The following is a 27,500-nucleotide window of genomic DNA, read 5'->3' on the forward strand; positions in this document are numbered from 1 at the left end:
GAATCCAGCAAGTTTCAGAAATAACATTAGCAACACCACGATATTCAGCTTCAGCACTAGACTTGGAAACAGTAGGTTGTCGTTTAGCGGACCAGGAAATTAAATTATCACCCAGAAAAATACAGTAACCAGAAGTGGAGCGGCGAGTGTCAGGACAGCCACCCCAATCAGCATCGGTATAGGACAAAAGAGTCGAAATATTAGAACGATATAACTGCAGACCATAGTGAAGAGTACCCTTGACATAGCGAAGAATGCGGTGAATAGCAGCCATATGTTCAATGCGAGGATCATGCATATAAAGGCAAACTTGCTGAACAGCATATGAAATATCTGGGCGGGTGAAAGTAAGATACTGCAAAGCACTAGCTAGGCTACGATACAAGGTAGGATCTTCACAAGAAGAACCAGCATTAGCACAAAGTTTGCCGGAGGTAGCAACAGGAGTAGCAACATGATTACATTGAGACATGCCAACTTTTTCAAGAATTTCAGAGGCATACCGTTATTGAGAGAGAAAGAGGCCCGTAAAAGTACGATTAACATCAATACTCAAGAAATAATTAAGAGGACCCAAATCCTTCATGGCAAACTCAGAGCTAAGTTTAGACATAAGGGACTCACGGAGTGAATCAGAGGAAGCTGTAAGAATAATATCGTCCACATATAATAGCGGATAAGCAATATCAGAGCCATGACAATAAACAAACAGGGAATTATCAGAAATGCTGTTAGAAAATCCAATAGTAGTCGCGAAAAAGGCAAACCGGTGGTACCAAGCATGAGGAGCCTGTTTGAGACCATAAAGAGACTTACAAAGAAGACAAACATGATCAGGACGAGTAGGATCACGAAAATCCAGAGGCTGATGCATGTAAACAGTCTCAGTTAAGTCACCATGTAAAAAAGCATTCTTAACATCATGCTGATGAACAGACCAAGACCTGGAAAGAGCAATACTTAAAAAAATGCGAATAGAAGCAGGTTTCACAACCGGACTAAAAGTCTCATCACAATCAATGCCTTCCCTTTGAGATTTACCATCACCAACAAGAGGCGCTTTATAGCGCTCAAAAGAGCCATCGGACTTGGTCTTGACACGAAACACCCACAAAGACCGAATGATATTAGCATTAGGAGGACGCGGTACCAAATCCCAAGTATGATTCTCAATTAAGGCATTAAATTCTTCTTTCATAGCTAACTTTCAGTTCGGGTCACGAAGGGCATGAAGGGGAGATTTGGGTAAAGGTGAAAAAGAAACAAATAAAGCTTGGGAGTAGTATTTGAGATTGGGTTTGAAAATACCATGTTTATTTCGCGTAGTTATACCGGTTGGTGAGGATGAAGAGTTGGAAGATGAGAAAGGAGGAGGTGGGATGATTGGGCTGCGTGAGGCAGGCCCAATAGAGAAGGGGAAGGAAGGAAAGCGTTGGTGGACTGGGCTGCGTGAGACAGGCCCAGTTGAGGGTGGGGAAGAGGGAGAAGACTGGGTTAGGGCTGGGCTGGTTAGGGCTGGGCTGATTGGGGTAGGCCCAGTAGGGGAGGAAGAGAGAATAGGGGATTGGATTGGGATTGAGATTGGGCTACGTAAGGCAGGCCCAGTAAGAAAGGGGGAAGATGGAGAGTGAGGGAGGGTAGTTGGGCCGGACAGGAAAATAGGCCCAGCAGTTGAAGAAGGTTGGCAGAGGGAAGGGGAAGTAGGTGTTGGGCTCAGAGATGGATTACGCCCAGAAGGTGGTGTATGGGCTGTTTGAGCAAATAAAGGGGAATAGTATCATCTAAGAATTGGTAGTTTGGGGGAGATGAGGAAGGTGATTGAGAAAAAGGAAAGGTGGCCTCATCAAAGAGAACATGCCGAGATATAATGATTTTACGGGATGAGAGATCATAGCACTTGTAACCCCTATGAGAAGAGGGATATCCTAAAAATACACATGGAGCGGAGTGTGGTTGGAGCTTGTGGATAGTAGTAGAGGGAAAAAGAGGAAAACATAAACATCCAAAAACCCGTAAATGAGTATATGTAGGAGACTTACGATATAGAACATGAGTGGAAGTGAGATTACCATGAAGTTTAAACGGAAGGATATTGAGGAGATAGGTGGCCGTGTTTAAGGCGTGAGGCCAAAAAGACGGGGGAAGGGAAGCATGACACAAAAGAGTGCGAATGATGTTATTGATGGAGCGAATTTTGCGTTTGGATTTGCCATTTTAAGAAGATGTGTAAGGACAAGAAAAACGAAGTGAAATGCCCCGACTAGTACAAAATTGACGAAACATATTATTGTCAAATTCACCCCGGTTATCGCATTGGAAAGATTTGATATTAAGCTCAAATTGGGTGTTAACAAAAACATTGAAATTCACAAATACATCATAAATTTGAGATTTGCGAAATAAAGGAAAAATCCACAAAAAATTAGTATAATGATCAAGAAAAAAAACATAGTATTTATAACCCGATGGACTAGAAATTGGAGATGTCCACAAATCACTAAGAATAATATCAAATGGTTTAATACTCATAGACATAGAATTAAAAAAAGGTAATTGAACGTGTTTCCCTAAAGTACAAGAATGACAAACAAAATGAGGATTTTTATTACATTGAATTAAACGGGAAGAATACAAGGAATTCAAAATCGCATTGCTCGGATGTCCTAAACGGGAATGCCAAATACTAGAAGAGACAGCGAAAAAAGCCGATGATATGGAAGACGAAGGAGAAGCTCCATGAGTAGAAGGAAAAGGATAAAGATCACCCGTGCTATTAGATCTCAGAACGATGCTCCCTGTGGCCAAATCCTTCACAGAGAAGCCAAAAGGATTAAACTCAACAGAAACCATATTATCATGAGTGAATTTACGAACAGAAATAAGATTCTTAATAAGTTGAGGTGCATGTAAAACATTTTTAAGAGTAAGGGATTTTTGGGAGGAAGGAAAAGAAATATGCCTGTGACCATGAACTGGAATTAAATTACCATTACCGACAACAATAGCAGTATTGAATTGATGCTTTAAAGGAAAATAAGGAAGTAAAGTACCTTGAGAGCAAGTCATGTGGGATGTAGCACCGGTATCCATATAAAATTGCTCATCCGGAGTAGACAAAGAGAGAGTATTCATAGCTTGATCGATTTCCGTAAGAATATAATTCATAGAAGCATTAGCCCAATTATGCCAACTAGAAGAAGGAGAAGATGGAAATGAAGGTGGGCCTGAGTAGTTTCTATTGGGCCGAAAAGAAGTAAAAAAATTGGGCCTGTGTTGTTACTGTTGCCAGGGGCCAAAAACATTGGCGGAGCCATGATGGCTGCCACGGTGGGTTCGGCCACCACAACAAGAGTGGCGGTGGCCACCACAGTGGTGGGAAGGGCCGCGGTTGTTAAACGGAGCAGAATTTTCAGAAAAAGTACCTTTGTTTGAAGTAAGAAGAGTCGAATCTTGAGCTGGAGAAGTATGCTTATGGTTAGAGCGTTCTTCCAATTCCAACATAGAATGAAGAGTATCAAAAGAGGGAATAGGATTCATATGTTGAACCAAAGACCGAAAAGTTTTGTACTCCGAAGTCAACCCATGAAGAACTTGAAGAGCCAATCGATTGTCGGTGATGGAAGTGCCAAGATTAGTAAGAGAAGTGGCAATACTTTCAAGTTCATTGCAATAAGACTTTACATTGGAAAATGTGGATAGAGAAATGTGATTAAATTGAGATTCAAGGTGAATGATTCGAGATGTCTTATTATTTTGGAAATTGTTCTCAAGACGAGTCCGAGTATCAAAAGCACAATCATCGGGACGAACTATAGATTGAAGGAGAGAGGGACTAATAGAGCCATAAATTCATGTGCGAACAATGTCATCAAGACGTTGCCAATCGGAATCTTTAGGAACTATAGCTTTAGAGGAGTCATCGGGAAGAATATGAGAATCCACAAGGTGAGCACGACAATGAAGCTTGAATAAAGTAACCCAAGTATGGAAATTGAAACCATCTTCATTAAGTTGAATGGGAATACTTGTTTTAATGTTAGTAATGAAAGTAGCAGGATGAATTTTGGTGGGAGAGGCCATGGAGAAGAAAGACTAAAGAAGTGAACGAAGAAAAGAAAAATGTGGCGGCAGAATTTGGTAGAAGGGCTTGCCAGCAACAAGGAGAAGGAAAGAGAGAGTTAGGATAAAAAACCGAAGCTTCTGATACCATGTAAGAATGACTTGTGTTGCCTTTCTCATTAAGATTAATGTTAATATATACAGATTACAACTATACTTTAGGAAACTAAATATTTTTCTAATATTCTACATAATCACAAAGATTATACAAAATATTCAAGAAATCAAAAGATATTATTCTAAGATATTCTAATATTCTAATATATATATATATATATATATATATATATATATATATATATATATATATATATATATATATATATATATATATATATATATATATATATATATATATATATATATATATATATATATATATATATATATATATATATATATATATATATATATATATATATATATATATATATATATATATATATATATATATATATATATATATATATATATATATATATATATATATATATATATATATATATATATATATCCTGCTGTTATAATGGTGATATACTATTGGAATAAAAGAAAAGAGCAAAGTCTCTATTTTCTCTTCTCCTTTTTATGTTCTTGTTTGTGTCTTTTGGTCCCAAAATTAACATCTATTGATTTTTTTGCAGTTATAAGGAAATATGACTTAGGCTTCTAGACTTGCAATCTTGGAGTGGAAGACATGATTATCATGAAGCTAACTTTTTGGATTACATGAAGGTGAAAAATCTATCTTTATGAAACTAGAGACATTTCTTATGGAAAATTTGTATTAAATATGGAGTATTAATTAAGGAATTAGTTGCAACTCTATTATTGATATCATTACATTTAGTGATTTTTTTTATAAATGTGTTGATAGGACTATTTAATAAAAAAGAGACTAGATTCTTTTGAAAGAATCAAAATTACATTAATAAAGAGGATTTACATTTTTTATGCTTAGCCTTAAGGGCTACATATATCAAATAAAATTTACAATAAGATAAATTAAACAAGATCTCACTTGATTATATTTTAACTTATGCCATATTTGGAAACAATGATTTTATTTGAAAATTTGAAATCGGCTCAAATTTATTGTTTGGCAAATAAAAAATTTCAAATTTGGATTTGAATCAAATTTTACAATTGTTTTTAAAGTACTTAAAGTAAAGAATGACTACCCAAACTTTGTCATCCTCAAATTCTTCATTTATGTATTCATAATTGAAATCCATGATTTGAAATAAAATATTTATTACCAAACACTATATTATATATTAAATAAAACACATAATTAGAGTGATTGATGAATAATGTTAGAAAACTAAATACGACATTTAAAATGAATAGGAAGGAGTATATTCATTATCTAATTAATTATATTTTTCTTAATTTCTATAAACAATCTTTATAAAAACTTCATTAAAAACTAATGGATTACATTATGTCATGTTTGGGAACCATAATTTCATTTAGAAATTTAAAATTGGTTTAAATTTATTGTTTGGCAAATAAAAAAAAAATCAAATTTAAATTTAGATCAAATTCCACAATTGCTTTTAAAATAGTTAATCCATAATTTAAAATGAAATAATTATTTTAAAACACTACATTATATATTTTAGTACCCACAAATTATTGTGAAAAATAATCTCTCTGAGAAACGCATTAATATATTAATCTAATTAATATAAATTAAAGAATAAATAAAAATATAAGGTTCTTGTTTAGGGACATCCATTTAATAAAGTGTTGCAAGAGAGAGTATAGGTGAGTGTGACCGCATGAGTTTGGTCCAAAACAAATTGAACAACCCATCAAAATTCCAAAACAGAAGTCGTTTTACTTCAAATCCCATACAAAAATTTCTATCTCATTCATAAATGCTCTCTTCCCCATTTCACCCACTGTCTTCCGGTTTTTCCCTGAAATTTATCTTCTCCCAAAACAATTGTCCTAACCATTCATTTCTTTTCCTAATCCTCTCTCTAATTCCAATGCTTATAAAAATTTAAATAAAATAAAAATAAAATAAAATTTTTCAAAAATGACAATTTAGTTTAGATTATATATATACACATAACAAATATTCTGATGGCAGCTACAACCACTGCCACCACCACTACAGCAAAACAAAAACGCCGTCGTTTCCGTGAGATTGCATTTTCATCCTCTACCTCTGCTGAACTCGCTTTTAACTCACTCAGTCCAACTCAGTATCATCTCCTTCATCTCTCTCCTCAAATGGCGGACTATGACTCACACTCACCACAAACCACTTCTTATCCATCAAGTTTCAGCAAATTTAACTCAGCTCTTACAGCGGGTTTACTCAACCCGATGTCTCCACCTCCTCAAACCCGATCCAGCCCAACTCTCTTTGAAATGATGGCCAGTGAGCCCGATATTCAGCCCATTTCCAGATCCAACAATACTGCACCACAAAGCGGCGCCGTAAAGTCTCCTCATCCTCCACTGTTGGATAAGCAGGGATTGTTGTTATTAAGGGTTAATGATATCTTAGCAAATACAAGTCCTGGAAACCAGTTTAATGATCCGGGTTCGAGTGATATTCGGTTAACGTTGAGTTCTAAAGATGGGTTTTCTGTTGATTTGTGTGTTCATAGACAGATTCTTGTTGGGCATAGTAGGTTTTTTGCTGGTAAGTTTGGGGGTAAGAATATTAATAATAATCATAGAGGCGAAACGACGCCGTTTGCGGTTGAGATTGCTGATTGTGAAGATGTTGAGGTTTATGTTGAAACTTTAAGGTTGATGTATTGTAAAGATTTGAGAAGAAAACTCATGCGTGAAGATGTTCCTAAAGTTCTTGGCATTTTAAAGGTATCTCTGTTTTTTTTTTTTTTTTTTTTTTTTTTTTTTTTTTTTTTTTCTTATCATTTTCTTCCCTATTCTTTCTTTAGTATTCTTTTTTACTTTTTCTGTTCTACTTCTGTTTTTGTAATACAAGGATTATTCAAACTCATAATCGCTTTAGCGTTTTCACTAGTTATGTGTATTATCATCAAATTGGAGATCCATATTAAAATCTGTTTAATGATGCGGCAAGACATTATGGTAACGTCTTGTTTGGTTGTTAGTATTGTTTGGTTGTTGGTATTAAACGCACATTTGGTTGTTGGTAATGGTTTTTAGTGTCAATTGTTATGAAATGTATGGCATTCCGATGCTAATGAAAGTTGATGATAAAAAGGCTTTTTTTCTTCATAATTGGTCTTATAGTTATGCATTAGAATAAATTTTTTGAAGAAAATGTAAATTGGTCTACAGAATTTCCTATTCAAGATCAGACTAACTTTCCATTACCATTCACAATACCTATTACGAAACTTGCCCTTGTAGTCTCTGTGGTAAACATGATGAAAAATTGTTTCTGATTGACCTTTGTAGCGATTACAAGTCAATTTGACATAGTCCAAAGGAGGTTGTTTAATGATGCCACATGATGAAAATTATGGTGCATATTGTAAAATTTTGAATTTTGAAGTTTGAAATTTGTAGGTTGATGGTTCATTTGTAGAAGAATAGTTTGTGGAAATTATCTTAAGTGCTAGTAAATGACAATGTATTACTCTATGGTGTTAAGATGTGTTTCTATATTTGTATTTGGTTGTGGAAAAAAAGGCTTTTTTGTACTCTAGAGTCTACTGGGTTGGAGTTCTTTTTTGAATGATCACTTTCTTTAAGGCTTTTATGGCTATTAGTGAGGGAGTTAGGTGGAAGATCAAGCCTTTTTTGGTTGCCATAGTGGCGCTCTAGTTTTTTTTGTTAAGCCATGCTTTTTATTGGCAAGTAGTTAATTTTTGGTATTGTGCTGTAACTGTTATTTATGGTATTGTGCACTACTTTTTCACTTAATTTTTTCTTTGGATTTATAATGGAATCGGTGCTGTTTCATGGCCATGTAGTGGGATTTTCTAACGGAATATGCTCCATTGAGCGTTAATTGCCACAAAATGAACTTCGTTTGTGATCTTTGTTTTTATATTTGATAGGCATTTGTTGATTCTTCCCAATTTAGGATGACCGTGTTTTGTTGATAACATTCTTCCCAATGTGGCATATCCCTGTTAAATGTCATTTTCTTTTCCTCTCTGGCATTTGGCAGTGACAATGAATTGGAAAGGAAAAGTTCTTATACTAGCCATTTTATGTGTCATTTTCTTCCAACCTCTTGTAGGTTACGTATGCAACAGGTTTGATGGTACGATATTGTCTTGCTTAGAGATTTTATTGAACTGGTTTATAAACAAACGTTTTTATATGCCATTCTTTTCTGCTTGTAGGTTTCAGCTGCAATTGGTTTTGATGCTGGCGTATTATCTTGTTTGGAGTATCTGGAAGCTGCACCATGGGCAGAGGATGAAGAAGAGAAAGTGGCCTCAGTGCTTTCTGAGTTGCGTCTTGAAGGAATAGGTGCTAGCGAAGTTCTTAAAAGAGTTTCTCTTGATGCCACAGCTCCCGTAGAAGATAACAACAATGAGAATGAAGAAGTGCTTTTGAAGCTTTTAAACGTAGTTCTCGAAGGAAAAGATGAAAAGGCAAGGCGAGAGATGAAGGGACTAGTCTCCAAAATGCTTCGGGAGAATGCAAATCAAAACGATCTGAGGAAGGAATCATTGTACTCTGCTTGTGATGGGTGCTTGCAACAACTCCATCATCATTTCCTTCGAGCTGCAGCATCGGACTTGCAGGATGTGAGTCAGATAGCTAGGCAGGCTGATAATTTGCACTGGATCTTAGATATTCTAATTGATAGGCAGATTGCTGAGGATTTCCTAAAGTCATGGGCAACACAATCAGAAATGTCGAAAGCACATTCGAAGGTTCCCCCGGTTCACAGGTTTGAAATTAGTCGGGTAACAGCCAGGTTATTTGTTGGCATTGGAAAAGGACAACTATTAGCATCCAAAGAGGTGAGGTGCCTGCTCTTACAGACATGGTTGGTGCCATTCTATGATGATTTTGGGTGGATGAGGAGGGCGTCAAAGGGGCTTGATCGACATTTGATTGAAGACAGCCTTAGCAATACCATTCTTACATTACCTCTTTCATGGCAACAAGAATTCCTCCTTGCTTGGTTTGATAGGTTTTTAAACTCTGGAGAGGATTGCCCTAACATACAGCGCGGTTTTGAAGTTTGGTGGAGACGGGCATTCTGGAAACGAAATAGTAATCAGCCTGAACGTCGTCACATCAAGATTGCAAATGGAAGTTCTGAAAAATAAAAACAAACACGATTTAAAAAGGCGGAAGTAACTACAGATTCCTTGCTCATTGCTTGTTATACATGAGATCGAGGTGCAATCTTAACGATCTCTTCGGATCTTGTACCGATCAAGTATTGACCCTCTTTTCTTTGGTTTTTCAAGTTTTGGTTTTTTCAGCTTCATTGCTGAAACTTTATGCTAATCAGTAATCAAAAACATCTTGTTAATAGACAATAGTAGTTGGTAATCAATACTTTTTTACTTTTGTTCTTTGATTTTGCTATAATTACATCTGAAAAGCTCGATTTTGGTAGTGTACCGAATTTAAAGTGACAACAAATGGTTGTGTCTTGATGAGCAGTGCAACTGAAAAGACAATGGGCCATGCCAAGTGGGGTTGCCTACATCTCTAATTCATGTCATTTTAACGTACAGGAAGAGTAATTACTACTACTACATATTTCCTCCTTACTACTACTACATATTTACTCCGTTTCATTATAGTTGCTATATTTGATTTTTTATACAATTTAATGTATTATTTTGTTTATTTATATGTTGAATTAATTATACACATCTTAAATATATAAAAAGTTAATATTATGAAAGTATGAGATTAGGCGATTCAAACAAGATTCTATTTGTAAGACTGGGTAAACATAGTCATCACTGGATTCGTTTCCCAAAAACTGAAATCACACTTCTAAAACTTGAGCAAAGGGGACACCAGCTTTTCAATGTAACTAACTCAGCTAATTCTCAAACCAAACATCTAACTAAAACACAAGTAATCATACAATTCACTTAGATTCCAATATAACCAACACAACCAAGACTAATATACATTTATCCAAAATCCTATTACAAATCTACAAATTCCAACGTGCTCAGCTCAATAAACATCCTTAAAACCTCTAATCACCTCCGCTAACCCATCCTTTCCGACCGGTACCGATCTGCAAACAAACTAAAAGTTGGAAACAACAACAGGTCAGATCAAACTGAATGAGAAGTAACAATCCAAAACAACAGAACACAGTAATTCAAATCATAGGTTTAAAAGCAACATCAGTTCCCTAGATCTATGTGCGCACAAGGAATCTAGTTTGAGAGGTGGCCCATAGCTCTAAGGCTATGTCGCTCTTGGGTGAAGCTACTCAATATCTCAATGACAATTCACTTCAAAAACAGGGAGCAGAGAACAATGTTCTTCAACTCCGTCAATGACCAGCTCGCAAGCCCGATCCATTGACCATATCATAACATCAACATAAGCATTCACAACAACATTTGTCTCAACAATTTCCAATTCAAAGAGATTTAGTAAAAAAAAATGTATTTTCTAGAATGTAGTCTGATCAGACCCTTTAAGGGACTGCTACTACTCACCAACAAGACGCTTCAAAGAGCCGTGATCGATTCGCAGCTATCAACTAGAAAGGTACCTCGATGATGTCGTCTCCTGAAGCATAACAAACATAACATCACAACAAAGCGTTCGATACTACAAACTAGGTTCATATAGCTTATTGCATCTCCTCCTAGAACTATAGTCTAACAAGGATTCTTATTCCACAATTCATGATTTTCAAAAGTATCTCCTAAATCCTACAAGAACATCAAATATCTATAATCTTTCATTAACAACCATTATATCCATATCCTAATCTTCATAAATTTCATACTAGTCAACAATTCCACGATTTATTGTACTACTCTATCAATCTACCATTAATTCTCATTTGTCCAAAGTTACATTTAAATTTTATAAATTTCCCTCAATAAATCCTTAATCACATTGTCCTTTATTCTCATACCAATCATCATTAGATTCATCCAATTTAAAAAAAAATATAAACATTTTTAACCAATCAACAATATTCAAAAAGGCTACAAACACATCCAAAAACACTAAACTAATCACAATTAAGTCCTTTGAATAATCTTCCACTAGAATTATAATCCGACCATTAGACTCTCATCATCACATTGGCCCATATTTATCACTAATAGATCTTTCTTAACAAATCTTAAATCTCCATATCCATTAATCTAATATCAATCCTCAAGATCCATCTAATTCAATATGAACAAGCATACCTACACTAATTCTTGAAATCACATATTACTTTCATGAGACTAAGATTTTGATGATCAATAATAATAATTAACATAATGAAATTGAAGATCAAAAAGAGTCTGTTTTTGATTCATAATGTCTCAACAAGAAAAGCAAAACGGAAGAACAAAAACCAAAATAAAGAAAGAAAAAAAAAAAGGAAAGAAATGGACCTTAGCTTGCGGCAGGAATCAGAAGCAACCAAATTAGGATTTTGTATTTTGTTGCACAATAAAACATAAGCCAAATTGATTTTGGCTTCCCTCATTTTCGGCAGAAATTCAGGGATAACAAGAGGATTGATTGTTTTGGTTTCGGTGCAAAAATCGGCATAACAAAATTGGTTTTGGTTTCCTTGTTCGGTTGTGCAGATTTCAGAGACAATCGGAGAATTCGAGAGTGATTTGGGTGGGATGTGAAGAACTTGATATTTTGTTTTCCTTCATGGTAGTTTAGGGTTTAGAAAATGAAAGAACATAGTGAAACGCGTGAAACTGGTTTCTAATTTCAGAATTATTATGAGGGAAATTCGTAAAGAAACGCCTTTTAAAACCCCTTTTTTGTAAAGAAACACTTTTTATAATTTTTTTTGTAAAAAAACACCTTTTAAGAGACTTTTTTTAAAAAAAACACTTTAAATCAGTTTCCGGTGACTTTTGTCAACTTTTCGGCGTTGACCATGCCAGTCAACGCCGGAAAGTTGACAAAAGTCACCGGCATATGATTTAAGGTATTTTTTTAAAAAAAAGTCTCTTAAAAGGTGTTTTTTACAAAAAAAATATAAAAGGTGCTTCTTTACAAAAAAAAAAAATTTTTTAAATTATTATTTTTTTTATTTTGTTTTTATTATTTTTATTATTATTATTATTGTTATTTTTTTTAAAATTTTTTTTTATATAATAATAAAAATAAAAATTTTTTAAAAAAATAATATTAATAATAAAAATAAAAATAAAAATAAAAATAAAAACAAAAATTTTAAAAATAGTTAAAAAAAATTAAAAAAAATTAATAATAATAAAAAAAATAAAAAGTATAAAAAATATAAAATAACAATAATAATAATTAAAAATAATAATAATAATAATAATAAAATTAAAAATAAATATAAAATTTAAAAAATATTTTTTTTTAAAAAAAAGAATAATAATATTTATTATTATTATTATTATTATTATTATTATTATTATTATTATTCTTTTTTTAAAAAAAAAAATTTTTTTTTAATTTTATTTTTATTTTTAATTTTATTATTATTATTATTTTTTTTAATTATTATTATTGTTATGTTATTTTTTTTATACTTTTTATTTTTTTATTATTATTAATTTTTTTTAATTTTTTTTAAAATTTTTGTTTTTATTTTTATTATTAATATTATTTTTAAAAAAAAATTATTTTTATTATTATATAAAAAATTTTTATTTTTATTATTATATAAATAATTTTTTTTAAAAAAAAAAATTAATAATAATAATAATAATAATAATAATAAAAACAAAAATAAAAATAATAATAATTTTTTTATAATTTTTTTTATTATTTAAAAGAAACACCTTTTAAAACCTCTCTTTTGTAAAAAAACACCTTTTATAATTTTTTTTGTAAAAAAACACCTTTTAAGAGAGTTTTTTTTAAAAAAAAACACCTTAAATCAGTTTCCGGTGACTTTTGTCAACTTTCCGGCGTTGACTGGCATAGTCAACGCCGGAAAGTTGACAAAAGTCACCGGAAATTGATTTAAGGTATTTTTTTTAAAAAAAGTCTCTTAAAAGGTGTTTTTTTACAAAAAAAATTATAAAAGGTGTTTCTTTAAAAAAAAAGGGTTTTAAAAGGTGTTTCTTTGCAAATTTCCCTTATTATTATTATTATTATTATTATTATTATTATTATTATTATTTAAGAAAAGGAAAAGAAAAGAAGTTAAATTAAGAATATTTTATGTCATGTGTATTCAAGATCATTCTCGCATTGATAATTTTCTTAAACTTACTCCTCTTAAAATATTAATTTTCACGAATGTTACACTATTTAATTATATTTTTAATTACATAGCCGCAATATATAAAATAAGGTTGAAAAATAAATAGTATCACGTGGATTTGGGCATAGTTTGCAGGGTAATTCAGCGATATTATTATTAGTATTATTTTGGCTTTTTATATTAATATGCCTGCCATTTACTTGCTTTTCAGTTCCATACTGTTGAATCTTGATGCTGAAGTGCCATATTCATGATTTAAATTGTCTATCCTTTGTAAAGCACTATGCAATCTCCATCCTCCATTGCTTTTAATTTGTTGTTTTTATTTAATTTCTTTTATAAGAATAAAATTTAATCACTTTATTCTTATAATTAAACTTAGGTATAATTGCCAAAAACTAAAAAAAAAAAAAGACAAAAATCGGCTATTTAAAATTTTTTTTTTTGTCAAAATTTATTTTAGAAAAATAATTTTTTTGTTAAAGGCTACCAACTAACGGAAGACATTCAAATCATAGTTAGTTTGACATTTGCCTACCATGTGACTTTGAATCTTCATCTTCATCTTTAACCTTTCCATGCTAGCTTCCTCCATTGAAATCCCTTTTCTCAACTCCTTAACAGTGGATACTTAATCATCACGTTTAGAGGTGCTCATTGAGGTCATCAGGTTGCTTTTCAAACCTCACTCAAATCAACCTATTGGAATCCCCTTTCTAAGCTCCTCAACAACCGAGGGTTCTTGTTAGAATATGTTGTTGTAATACAGTGACTCGAACAGTAGGACCTCCGCGGGGCGCGAAGTGCGTTCTGTCTTCATTTCGTAGCTCACATAGTTTTACACGGTTCGCGTAATGACGGTTTCTTGGCACGTTTTTGGCCGGTTACTCTTAGTATTTGACGATTTTTTGTATTTTCTTAACCCTAATTTCTTTTATTATGAGGTATACTATACAAAGGCCCCATGTAATTAGAATTAGAATAGGATGCAGTGCAAAACACAAAGTGAGGAAAACTAAGAGAGAAAAAGCTTGGAGAGCCATTGTTGTGGTTTCTCGTGTTCTTTTTGTAATCTCCCGGTTTATAGTGAAAAATATATTCTCGGTACCGGTGGATGTAGCTATCACGTTGATAGTGAACCACGTTAATTTCTCGGTGTGATTTTCTTTATTGTTTGTTTGAATCTTTATTGTTTCATTATTGTTTTCGATCTTTGCTTCCGCTGTCGCACAACAATTGGCTTCAAGAGCTCAGGTTTAATCTAGGAGATTCTACAATAAGGATTGATAAATTTAATGGAAAGAATAGCTTTGGGCTATGGAAGATTAAGATAAAGGCGTTATTAAAGCAGTTGCAGATTTGGCATCTGTTGATCCCAAAGAGTGTGGCGTCTACGTCGGGATCTGGAAACGGATGGACTGATGAACAGTTAGTAGTGATGGAAGAGAAGGCTCATTCTACCATCTTACTAAGTCTTGATGATCATATCATCATGGAGGTTGCTGATCAGGAGACGGCCGCAGAATTATGGTTAAAATTGGAGTCACTATACATGACAAAATCTTTAACCAACAAATTACTACTGAAACAGCGGTTGTTTAGCCTTAGGATGCAGTTAGGTACGCCATTAAGGGATCATCTAGAAAATCTTAATTTTATTTTACTAGATTTGCGTAATTTAGAAGTTAAGATAGATGATGAGGATGCAACGTTAATATTGCTTGTTTCTCTACCGAATAGTTATGAGAACTTTGTGGAGTCTTTTGTGGTTGGCAAAGACTCGTTGACCCTAGAAGAAGTGAAGGCAGCACTTTATATACTAGGGAGTTGCGTCAAAAGGCGTCAGGTGATAATGAGAATTATGGCAGTGGGTTAGTTGTTAGGTCGGGTAGAAATTCTAGAAAGAATAAGGGGTCTAACAATAGTAACGGTGCTAGGCCGGATACTTGTCATAGTAGAGATGGGTCTAGCAACACTAAGACCATAATATGTTATCACTGTCAGGAACCAGGACATTTTAGGGCTAAATGTCCAGAATTAAATAATAAATCTCAGGCCATAGTAGTCGAAAGTAAACAGAACAAGAGCTATGATTCGGAGGAAGATTTAGCATTGATTAGTTGTGTTGAGTCTAGTGATTTGGTTGATAGCTGGATTCTTGATTCTGGTAGTTCGTTCCATATGAGTCCTCGTCGGGATTGGTTTGATACTTATGAGTCTTGTTTTGGGGCTTCAGTTACGATTGCTAACAGTACTCCATGTGAAGTAGTAGGTATTGGTTCCATGAGATTTCGGACTAGTGATGGGAGAAGGGTTGCTTTGACTAAGTTGAGGCATGTTCCTGCATTGGAGAAGAACTTGATATCGCTTGGGACCTTAGATGATTTGGGGCTCAAGGGTGAGTTTAGCAATGGGGAAGTGAGTTTCTTTAAGGGTTCGGATTTGATACTTAAGGGTGTCAAGGTGAAATCCCTGTATGTCTTTCAGGGTGTTACGCTGCCTAGTTCTGCTGTTAGTGCTTCTACTTGTCACCAGGAGATGACGATTTATGATAGGCATGGTCATATGGGTGAAAGTAGAGGGCTGGAATTGTCCATCGAGAATCGTCTTACATGTGTCAAGGATGCCTACCTTGAGGAAGACAAGCATTAGGTGTTTGCGTTTAAACACGGGTGTGAGCTTAGCATTGAAGCTCATGATCACTTGTATGGTAAGATGGTTAGTTGGCTACATTTGGATAGTTCGTTTTATGGATTTGTTATGTTCTGTGTTTTAGGTATTTTGTGGCATCATACCTATGGGATAACACCATTGCAGAACGGTGCTACAGGAATAGCAAATTGGACCTTGTTAGGGAGAGTCTTATGCATGCTCTCTGGTACTTGGTTGTTGAGTAGATACTAGATTAGTTTTTTCGATCGGGGTTTACACACGGTATTAGAGGTGCCCAGAATGTGTGTGGTGTGGCTCAGTAGGGTATCGTGCTATCTCATATTTGGAGTCTTGTTAGGGCTTTGGTGTGTTGTTGTGTAATTTGCAGCAGCTAGTTATGGTGATAGTGGTACCGAGTTTGAGGTGGAGTATGAGGTTAACTCCTCATCCATTTCTGTTCGACCCCAGATTGATGGTGTTGATGCTACCTAGGTATCTCTCTGACTGTGATTTCTGGTGCTATCTTTATCTCTGTGGATAGTTTAAAGGAGTCAGTACAGGTAACATTCCGCCGATCTAAAGGGTTTCAAAAAAAAACCTATATGTGTTATCGAGAAGTCTAATAGGTTGGCTGTAGAGAGTGTTTTTTTGGTTGCTATAAGTGTGGTAGGTTATGCATTGAACCTTGTGGGATTGGCAAGGTTGGTAGCCAATTTTGTGGAGTCACTTGGACCACCAACTTATGAGCACGTAATAGAGTATAGTGAGCGGGCGCAGTGGTTTGCTATGACTTTACGTATGAGTAGAGTGTGGGTACTGTTGTATGGACTGGTAGTGTTACTTAGCACAATCACATCACCTCATTTTAAGACTAAGTCGGTCTACATGTTTAGAGTAATGGTTCCGTGTTTGAAGTATGCTGTGATGTGTACTTGTTTTGCGCATGCCAGAAGTGTCATTTGTAGGTTTGTGACTCAACCTGGGTGGAGGCACTGGCAGGTAGAGATTTGTTCTTGATGTATGTATGGGGATGGTCGATCCAAGAACCCGCTGTATGCCTTCAAGAATGTTTCCAAGACCACTCTTAACACACGCAGAACAACCAAAACCCTCTGTTTTGTATGAAAACAGAAGGGTGACAAGAATAATTCGGATGAATGGTTCTATGTCGTGGATGGAGACAATAAACCTTCACTCGGTTCCTGGCCTCCTCCTCACACAAAAGTCGAGATTCACTCTCTCAACCTTCGTGGAAATGGCTGAATATTTCCCTTGCTTCACTCACAAAGATGATACTCAGAGTTGTAATTGCTCTCAATTACTGAATGAACTTTTTTATTAATCAACAACTGAATTCTATTACAATGAGCATGCCCTTTATATAGAGCTTTTCTTAACGGCTAGTTAGGGGTTTTAACAAACTTAACTACCCCGTGCCTATTATTACAAACACGTGAAAAATAAGAAACTTAAAATAGAAACATGAAATAGCTATGTATTCTAAAGTCAGCCGCTATCAAACAGCTGTCGAACATGCGACCTTGGAGCTGATCTTGTGGGCTCTATGAGGACTCCCTGTGCTAGCTTTGAGTCTTGGCTTCTTCTCTCATGTCTAAAGATGCCATCCCTTTGGTTCTCATGCTCCAACGTGCACCAGGCTAGTCTCGCCATTGCTTGCAAGGTGAGCTGGCAGGCGGTTTGATGTATTTGCTGTTCTGCTGTTTGTGCGCTTTTGTATGGGTTTCTGTTTTGCTTGTAGCTTGCTGGTAGGTCTTCTCTTGCCTTCTCATAATCTGGCCATGCTTTCATGATGATGTTTAGTCCAATTTGGAGATGATCTCCCTCATACAAATAACGGCCAGCAAGTTTAGTGGACTTAGTGCTTGGAGGCTCGATGGTTTTCTTCAATGTTATGATGCAATTATGCTCTTTTTGTTTGTTAAATTGCGAGCTATTCATAATTGCATCAGTTCTCTCTAAGGTTTGCTTGGATCAGCTGTTGTGTTTCTTATGTAGGGGAATGATATTAAGTGCTTTGTTACATCGGTTGAAGCTTGAGTTGTATTCGCTGAGTTTGATTATGTCTTGATCTCGGTGATGGTTCTTTGTGATCAACCTTGGTTGGCTTTTGTGTACTACGATTGTGTGTTTAGTGATCAGGTACTTGATGTTCGGGAGAAGCATAGTGTGGTCAGATTTCTTTCAGAATGCACGTACATGAAGATAGAGGTAAAGAAGGTAGGATGGTCTGACAGTCCTAGTAGATTCTTTACTATGCTGGATTCGTTAGCATAGGCCCTTAGGGGCGGTGTGAGGGAGCTCACAGGTGGAGGTGTGCACAACCTCAAGGTGGAGCTTGCCTCGTGTACTCGTGATGCAGATGGAGCATTATGAGTGAACTTGTGATGCTAGTTGAGCGTTATGAGTTGCTATACTTGGTAACGAGTATGTGATGGGTCTTAGTTGAAGACTTATCGGAATGGGTCTTAGATGAAGACTTATCGGGATGGGTCTTGGTTGGAGACTTGTCGGGATGTATGGCTTATGCTTGAGCTTTGCATCGGGTTTGGCTTGAGAATGGTTTTGCTTCACTATGGTTTGATGAGGTAGTGGTTGACTACGTGTTCTCATCAAGGTGGAGATTGTTGAAATACAGTGACTCGAACAGTAGGACTTCTGCGGGGTGCGGAGTGCGTTATGTCTTCATTTTGCGGCTCACGTAGTTTTACACGGTTCGCGTAATGGCGGTTTATTGGCACGTTTTTGGCTGGTTACTCTTAGTATTTGACGGTTTAATGTCCATTTCCTTATCTGGAAAAAATAAAATGAGTTTTGTGGATGGTGCCGTCAAAAGATCTACATCAAGTTCCTCACATGGAAGGGCTTGGGATCGTGTCAATAATGTTGTGATTGGATGGATTATGAATGTTGTGTCTGAAAACATAGCAAAGAGCATATTATGGCTAAAGACAACCAAAGAAGTGTGAGATGAATTAGAGTATCATTTTGGGCAATCTTCATCAGCCCAACTCTTTCACATTCAAGGAAGAACTAAGCAAAATTACTCAAACCAGTGATATGAGTATTGAAGAGTTCTACACCAAATTAAAGGGAATATGGGATGAGCTTGATGCTTTAGATCCTGTTGTATCATGCAATTGTAATGGTTGTGAGTGTGACTTGTCAAAAAAGTTTGTTAAGAGTTAACAAAATAAGAGATTAGTGCAGTTCCTAATGAAACTACATAATAAATATCATCAAACAAGAAATAACATTTTGTTCATGAAGCCTATCCCCACTGCTGTTGAGGCCTATGTAATCTTGTTACTAGAACAAGTCCATCAAGAAATGAGAAAAAATGTTAACATTGATGATCAAGACCCCATAGTTTGTAGAGTTAAAAAAAGGGAGAGCTATTACAGTAGATTCAAAGGTAAAGGAGAGTATTTTGGGGCCAAAGGCAAAGTAATGTTTTCTTCTATGATCATTGCAAAATTAATGGCCATACTCAAGATAGATGTTGGAAACTACATGGATATTCTCCCAAATTCAAGAACAACTCATGGAGGAAGGAAAATAAAGTAGCAGCCAATGTTACAAATGCTGAGAACACTAGTTCAGAACTTACCGGTTTAACTATTGAGATTAAGATGTCAGATGATCAAATTGGGCAAATTCTCAGCCTACTGAACAAACAAATTGAATAGAACAAACAAGCTTTCCTACATGGAGATCTCCGTGAAGAGGTATATATGAGAAAGCCAAAAGGCATTCCAAATCCCACAAATCAAGTTGGTAGGAGAACTAAAGGGATTAGGCTTTATACAATCGAAGAATGATTATTCTTTGTTTACTTAGAATATTGATGGATATATCACTTTGGTAGGTGTTTATGTAGATGAAATCTTGGTCACAGGAAGCAATAGCCAAGAAATCAATTTCCTCAAACAACATTTACACAAAACCTTTACTATAAGGATTTGGGCTCCTTACATTATTTCTTAGGTATTGAAGTGAGTCACTCAGACAAAGGCTAAGTCCTTACTCAACACAAGTACAGAAAGGACCTTCTCAAGGATAGTGGTATTAATCCTTCCCTAAGTTTGTTACTCCATTACCTATGAATTTGAAGTTGTTTGCTGAAGAAGGTGACTTGCTTCATGATCCTACTTTATATAGAAGGCTTATTGGGAAGCTTAATTTTTGACACATACTAGACCTGATCTATCATACACTGTGCAAACCCTTAGGACTCCTCATTGGAAAGCTCTCCAACACACTCTCAACTATATCAATGCTACATGTGAACAGGGTATTGTTTTGCAAGGAGCTAGCCAATTGGTTCTATAAGCCTTTACTGAATCAGATTGGGCTTCTTGTCCAAACACCAGGAGATCAGTTACAGGTTATGTTCTTATGCTTGGTAATTCTCCCATTAGTTGGAGACAAAAAAACAACTAACTGTTTCAAGGTCAAGTTCGGAGGTCAAATATAGAGCTATTGCCAATGCTGCCTCTGAGGTTGTGTGGCTTGTTAGATTACTAAGAGATCTTGGTCTGACTACCTTACAACCTGTAACTATTCATTGTGATAATCAATCAGCTATACATATAGCTAAGAATCCTATTTTTTCATGATAGAACCAAACATATAGAGGTGGACTGTCATTTTACAAGGGAAAAATTGTTGAAGGAATTTTAAACTTGACTTATCTTCCAACAAAAAATCAATTAGCTGATGTTTTTACTATGATTTTGCCTTCCATTCAATTTAAGATTTTACTTGGCAAATTAGGGGGGGTGGGTGGGTTAGAATATGTGTGCAGGTAGTATACAACTTGATGTGGTCATGTGCAGAAAGTGTGCAGCCTATTGTGCTAAAAATGAAAGTTGTTGCTGTCAACTTATGTGCAAGTTGTGTTCTGTTGCTAAGGAGTTGTTGTGAAGTCTTTATTGACAAACTTCTTGTTTAGTTAGTTAGTTATAACTATCTTTCTTGGTTTTGTAAGTGTGTCCTTGCCTATAAATAGGCTGCCTTGTACACTATTTCAAATTGAATGAAATAATTCATTTCTTCAGTTTTCTAAAATCTTTAGCACAAAGTTTAACAGTTCTTCATCCCACCACATTAACAACTAAAACTCATATTTCTTGAAAAAAGATTGAAACTTATTGCATGTTAAATATAGCTATAATCACTTCAATAGATTTTTGACTATTAGAAGACTTTACAAGTTGATAACCTAAAATTAAGAACTAAGTCTACTACTTTTCACCCTATTTAATCGCTGCAATCAAATTATTAAGAAATAAGAAGTGATTCATAGAGAAATTAAAAGGAAACCAAAAAAAGTATTAGTGCCAAAGTTGTGAAATTAAAGATAGAAATTGAAGGGTTTTTTTCAGAATGTTAAGGAAAGGAAGTAAAGATGAAGAAGTGTATGGGGTAGGAATTATTAATGATGAAAATGAAGATGAAGATAAAGTTTGAAATCAACATTATTAGTCAAGGGACTTGGGTATGCTTTACTTGATTAAAATTTAGATGTATTCCGTTAGTTAGTAGTCTTTAACAAAATAATAATTTTTTCAAGGTAGTTTTTACTCCCTCTCTCTCATTGATTTGTAGCATTTGTCATTTTGGTCCGTCCAACTAAATTTAAATCATTTCTATTTTTGGACAATGGCTCACCACTTCTTTTTAATCTCATGTATACATTTTAAGTCTCTTTTAATTTCTTCCACACAATTTATTCTTTCTCTTTATTTATTACCATTATCCATCTTTTTAATAATTAACATCACCTTTTTTTTTAATTCAAATTATACAGGACAGAGTAGCACAAAATATCACTATACAATCTTTGACAAACATTCTATTATTTTTAGTAGTAGTTTCTGATAATTTTCCATAAAACTTATGGCTTATGAGACAATCTTAAACACGAAGAGAGCATGGCTATATGACTATTGCCTTTGCATTATGCCACTTTGTTCCCTTGATTGCACTATTATACAAATGATTTTTTTAGAAAAGTGAAAATTTTGCATTAAATAAAGACATATATTAATTACATAGAATGACATTACGAGTTGAAATATATGGATAAAATTAAAATAATGCAATAATATGGTTTGACAATGAGATGAGCCAATAAGAGCAAATTCAATTCACTTGTAGCACCAACACACATTGGCGATACAAAACAATTAAACACACTTGTTTAATATACTGTGGTTTGACAATATTAGATGTAGGAATTCTCCCTTTCCCTTCATTATTATTCATAATTGTTATTTATAGAGAAACCTTTTAGGGTTTCCTATTTACAAGGCTATAATTAAGGTAACAAATTGTTCACATAAGCAACATATTAACAGTAAAAATATTTACATATGTTTTCTAATATACTTTCCTAATGCACCTCACAGTCGAAGCAGGCAATTGAAGAATGTTGAGACTAGACCGTAAAGAAGTGAACAGTGGAAGTGGTAACCCTTTTGTGAATATGTCAACATACTGATAAGAGGATGGAACATAAAGGACACGAATGTGACCAAGAGCGACCTTTTCACGAACAAAATGTATATCCATCTCAGCATGTTTTGTACGCTAGTGCTGGAAAGGATTATGAGACATATAAATAGCACAGATATTATCGCAATAAACAGTTGTAGCTTTATCTAATAGCAATGCAATTCCCAAAGAAGATTTCTAATCCAAGCAGTTTCAGCAACAATATTTGCAACAGCCCGATACTCAGCCTCGGCACTAGAACTAGATAATGTATTCTGACGCTTAGAAGACTAAGATATAAGATTGTAACCAAGGAATACAAAATACCCAGAAGTAGAGCGCCGTGTATCAAGACATCCTCCCGAATCTGCATCAGAGTAAGATACTAAACTAGATGCAGGAGTAGATGTAAAATGGAGCACAAATGAAAGAGTACCTTGGACATATCGTAGGACACGTTTCATACCTTGAAAATAAGGTTCTCGGGGATCATGCATGAATAAGCAAAGTTGTTGTACAGCATAAGCGATATCAGGACGGGTGATGGTAAGATATTGTAAAGCTCCAGCAATTTGCCTACAAAACGTCGGATCATCAACTAGTTTTCCATAATTTACACTGAGTTTTGATTTTGTATCAACTGGGGTTGATGCAGGTTTACAAGACGACATGTTAGCACGAGCTAAAATGTTCTGTGCATACTTTTGTTGACATAAGAACATGTGATCTTTGGTGCGAGTAAACGAAATACCCAGAAAATAAGACAAGGGACCAAGATCTTCATAGCAAACTCGGAACTCAGTTTTTGAATAACTTTCTTGCGCAGTGAAACAGAGGAACAAGTGAGGATAATATCATCCACATATATGTAACAACAAATAAGCAATCTCAGAACCACAACGGAAAATAAATAAGGATGGATCACTCTTACTATTAATAAAACCGAGTGATAAAATGTAAGAAGCAAACCGTTGATACCAAGCTCGAGGAGCTTGTTTAAGACCATATAAAGATCGCCGGAGAAGACATACATGTTTAGGTTTTTGAGGATCAACAAAACCCATTGGTTGATGCATATAAACGTACAGTTTCTTGTAAATCACCATGAAGAAAAGCATTTTTGACATCTAATTGGTGAATTGTCCATTTTCTTGATACCGCAAGACTCAACACAGTTCTGATAGTAGTAGGATTAACTACTGGGATAAAAGTGTCTCCACAATCAACACCGACTTCTTGTCCCTTTCCATTAGCAACAAATGGGGCTTTATATCGCTCGAACTTCCCATCAGATTTTTCCTTATGACAAAATACCCACATACTCAGAATCACATTGGCATTAGGAGGTTGTCGTGGTACCAAATCCCATGTATGAGTAGCAATCAAGGCATTGTATTCATCTCGCATAGCATTAGACCAGTTAGGATCTAAAAGCGCACATCAATAAGATTTAGGGATGGGAGAGATAGGAGATGACATTGATGAAATGAGAGTATAATGAGTGTTGGGTTCGTAAATGCCACACTTTGCACGTGTGCGCATTGGGTGTATTGGATGAGGTGTAGATGCTGGATTGACAAATTGGTCTGGGTTAGAAACAATTGGAGTGGGCGGATTTTGTGGAGTAGAAGAAATTAGTTCATCGTTATATTGTGGTTGTGGTATTACAGGGGAATGTTGAACCCGGGATTGTACGACCACTGGATGAGTAGACATAGGATCAGGGATGTATGGAAGAATTGGATATAGGACTGGGTTGATTAATAGATTTACATGTTGGAGACTCAAAAACATAATCTTCAGGACGAGGAGTATATTGAGAGGCATATGAAAAAATATTTTCATCAAAAGGTAACATGTCTCGATATAATCACTTTATTGGTTTTGATATCCAAACATCGATATCCTCTATGAGATGAAGGATAGCCTAGAAAAATGCAAGGAGTGGATCGAGGACTCAATTTATGGGGTGATGTAGCAAAAAGATTAGGATAGCAAAGACAACCAAAATCTCGAAGATGTGTATAGGAAGGTACCTTATGAAATAAGATATGGATTAGAGTAAGAAAATTTAAAACTTTAGTGGGACGAATATTTAACAAGTAGCCTAGAGATTCGACCCAAAAGTTGAGAGGAAGAGAGGCATGAAATAAAAGAGAACAACACAAATTATTTATGGTGCGAATCATTCTTTCAGATTTACCATTTTGAGGAGAAGTATGCGGACAAGAATGTCGCCAAATCATACCATGAATGTGGGCAAAAAGAGTAAAACTATCTTTGTCAAATTCTCGACCATTATCACACTGGAATGCCTTAATACTCACCCCAAATTGAGTTTTCACATATGAATGAAAGTAAGAAAACTTAGAGAAAGCCTCAGATTTGTAATTTATCGGAAAAACCCCATAAAAAATGTGAATAATCATCAAGAAACAACAAATAGTAACGAAACCTTTATTATTATGAATTGGAAAAGTGAACAAATCTATATGAATAATATCAAAAGGAGCATAAGTTTGAGTAGTAGAAGAAACAAACGGTAAACGAAAATGTTTTCCCAACTGACATCCATGACAAATATTGGGCAAAACCCCTTTATTACAAGAAATAAAATTTTTATGTCTAAGGTAACTAAGAACTTGATCTACTAGATGTCCTAATCGGTTATGCCAAACAGTAGGAGAGAGAACAGAAAAATTTGAGTTGGATGAAGGAGAAGAAGTGGAAGACAGAGAGTACAAGTCCCCCGTACTATCTCATCATAATATTCCCCGTCCGGAGGTCCTTCACAGAAAAACCAAAAGGATCAAATTCTACTAATACCCAGTTATCAAGAGTATTTTATCTAATAAATATAAAATTTTTAATGATATGTGGTGCAAATAGAATATTTTTGAGGGTGAGGCGTGGAAGAGGTTTAGGTAAAGTAGTGCCAGATCCAATAACTGGTATATGCTTGCTATTACCTACTACTATAGTAGAATTTAAATTACGCCAATTACATATAGAAGAAGATATACCTGAATTGTTCATAATATGGAAACTAGCACCGGTATCCATATACCAATTAGAGTCCGGAGTATGTAGTTGTAGAGTGTTGAAAAATATAGGAAGATCTGTGGGTTGAAAAGTAGATGCTCGAGACTAATCATGTAACACCCCTGAATTTCTGACCCCTTAACGAAACAAAACCGTAAAGGACGGGAGGAAATTCGGGTGTTACATAAAAGAAAAAGAAAAGAATTTAGATAAACGTTAAATATTAACTTTAAAAAGATGAGTGGAAATTTCGGCAGCATCTGCCTAAAAACTGTGCACCTTTGTAGAAAAACAAAAGTTATTTAGAAGCTAATAAAGTAAAGGCACCAACGGCCTATCAAAACTATGTCACGGCGGAATGATTCGTCGCCAGCTTCTCAAATCAACATGCCAAGTATGGATCGTTGTTCCAGTGTCGACGTTTGCGTTTTAAAAGACTTAACTCCTTAAAACCATACAGAGTTATAAACTACGCAGCGGAAATACAAATATACGAGGGAGGACACAAGGCCTCATCACAAAACATATACAACCAAAGTTTACAAAAGATAACAAGAGCTACAAAATCGAAAGACAGCGGTATGACATAGGTTATGCTTCGCCCTCATCACTCTCCCCAAATGCAATGCAATGCAAAAGAAGCTCCAGTATCTGCTATGCCTGTCTATGATCCTCCTGCTGCTCGACATTAGACCAAAGGCCAATGTGTCATAGCAGGACAATCATAGAAAGTCATCAACAAACAAACATAAACACAAACATGTACACGTCAGTAATTAGCAAGGCCCGCATGGTAACACCTCGGTCAAGAGGCGGTATCGGCCATCTAGCTCCCAGTGACCTAAGCATGATCATACCCCCCTTACGGTGGTCCCGTCGAACCTCACCTAGGGGACTAATAAATCAACCGGACATAATCCAGTTGAGTCACACCAACTAATCATAATCTAACACTTTATCAGATGGGAATAACTTCCACTTTCGACTAATAATGAGCGCCTTGGGATAGCAGCATGCCAAAACCCACTGAGCCACTCATCAAAATATGAAATTCACCTCTAAAGGAGTCATTCTAACTCCAAGTAAGGCATAATCCAATTCTTAAATAGATAAGGGGTAGTTCTCGCCTTCTATTAACACTCTCATTCTCTAAACTATTCTAAGCACAAGGAGTTCATAGTCGATAGCTCATCATGTAAAGTGTACTCACTAGTATCTCATAGTTTCAATACAATGTATATTATCACAATAAACAATAATGTCTTAAAGCAAATTGCATATAAGGGTTAGTTACTGCGTGTACGTACATGTAAGCGTCACTGCACAATCAAAAGTCACAAAATCACCCAACTAAGGCTCTACTTTCCTCTTACGAAATGGGCACCTATATAAGTTATGAGTAGAACTAATAAGTTCCCTAAACTACTTTGCCATACCAAACTAAATGCCCAAGTAACCACTATCACCCATTCAACATGAGTTTTCGATTACTTTAGCACACACATAACTTATTCAATACAAGTCAAAATCATTAACTCAACACAACATTAGTCTTCCCATCAATTTAAGAGAAAAAAGGATCGTGTGAATCATTTCTTTACATCAACCAATTTGAGTTATGTCGATCCATGTTACTTTAAGACAACATATCAATTCACACTTAGATCTTGCGATGTTAATATAGTGCTAATATGACAACAATGACGAATCTTAAGTTTATCACATCGCAATATCATCTATTATATTCTTCAAGGTTAGGAAGAACTATAATCAAGACATCATAACAAGTAACTTTAATATTTCTCAACAAGTTGACACTATGTTCATAGCCTTACTA

General features: G+C 35.1%; 3 protein-coding genes and 1 long non-coding RNA gene across 4 annotated transcripts in view; 1 reads left to right on the forward strand and 3 right to left on the reverse strand.

Moving 5' to 3' along the window:
- Window positions 1–472, reverse strand: part of LOC130799389 (uncharacterized mitochondrial protein AtMg00810-like) — a 1,375-nt gene extending 903 nt beyond the window's left edge. The window contains exon 1 of the mRNA XM_057662487.1: window positions 1–472. This exon is cut by the window's left edge and continues 84 nt beyond it. Within this exon, the coding sequence (XP_057518470.1) occupies window positions 1–472 (472 nt within the window).
- Window positions 473–5,917: 5,445 nt separating this feature from the next.
- Window positions 5,918–9,661, forward strand: LOC130799485 (BTB/POZ domain-containing protein At1g63850). The gene is made up of 2 exons (XM_057662595.1): window positions 5,918–6,963; window positions 8,427–9,661. Exons 1-2 carry the CDS (start codon window positions 6,214–6,216, stop codon window positions 9,366–9,368), a joined length of 1,692 nt encoding a protein of 563 aa, XP_057518578.1. The 5' UTR covers window positions 5,918–6,213; the 3' UTR covers window positions 9,369–9,661.
- Window positions 9,662–9,809: 148 nt separating this feature from the next.
- On the reverse strand, window positions 9,810–11,983 carry LOC130799486 (uncharacterized). Its single transcript, XR_009039270.1, has 3 exons — window positions 11,643–11,983; window positions 10,740–10,812; window positions 9,810–10,317 (listed from the first exon to the last, which is right to left on the reverse strand). It is a non-coding gene; the product is annotated as an uncharacterized LOC130799486 (long non-coding RNA).
- Window positions 11,984–22,788: 10,805 nt separating this feature from the next.
- Window positions 22,789–23,654, reverse strand: LOC130799390 (uncharacterized mitochondrial protein AtMg00810-like). Its single transcript, XM_057662488.1, has 3 exons — window positions 23,591–23,654; window positions 22,942–23,399; window positions 22,789–22,896 (listed from the first exon to the last, which is right to left on the reverse strand). The coding sequence occupies exons 1-3, from the start codon at window positions 23,652–23,654 to the stop codon at window positions 22,789–22,791; spliced, it is 630 nt and encodes a 209-aa protein (XP_057518471.1).
- Between the last annotated feature and the right edge of the window lie 3,846 nt (window positions 23,655–27,500).

Source organism: Amaranthus tricolor, chromosome 14 (assembly GCF_026212465.1).
Source record: "Amaranthus tricolor cultivar Red isolate AtriRed21 chromosome 14, ASM2621246v1, whole genome shotgun sequence".
NCBI lineage: Eukaryota > Viridiplantae > Streptophyta > Magnoliopsida > Caryophyllales > Amaranthaceae > Amaranthus > Amaranthus tricolor.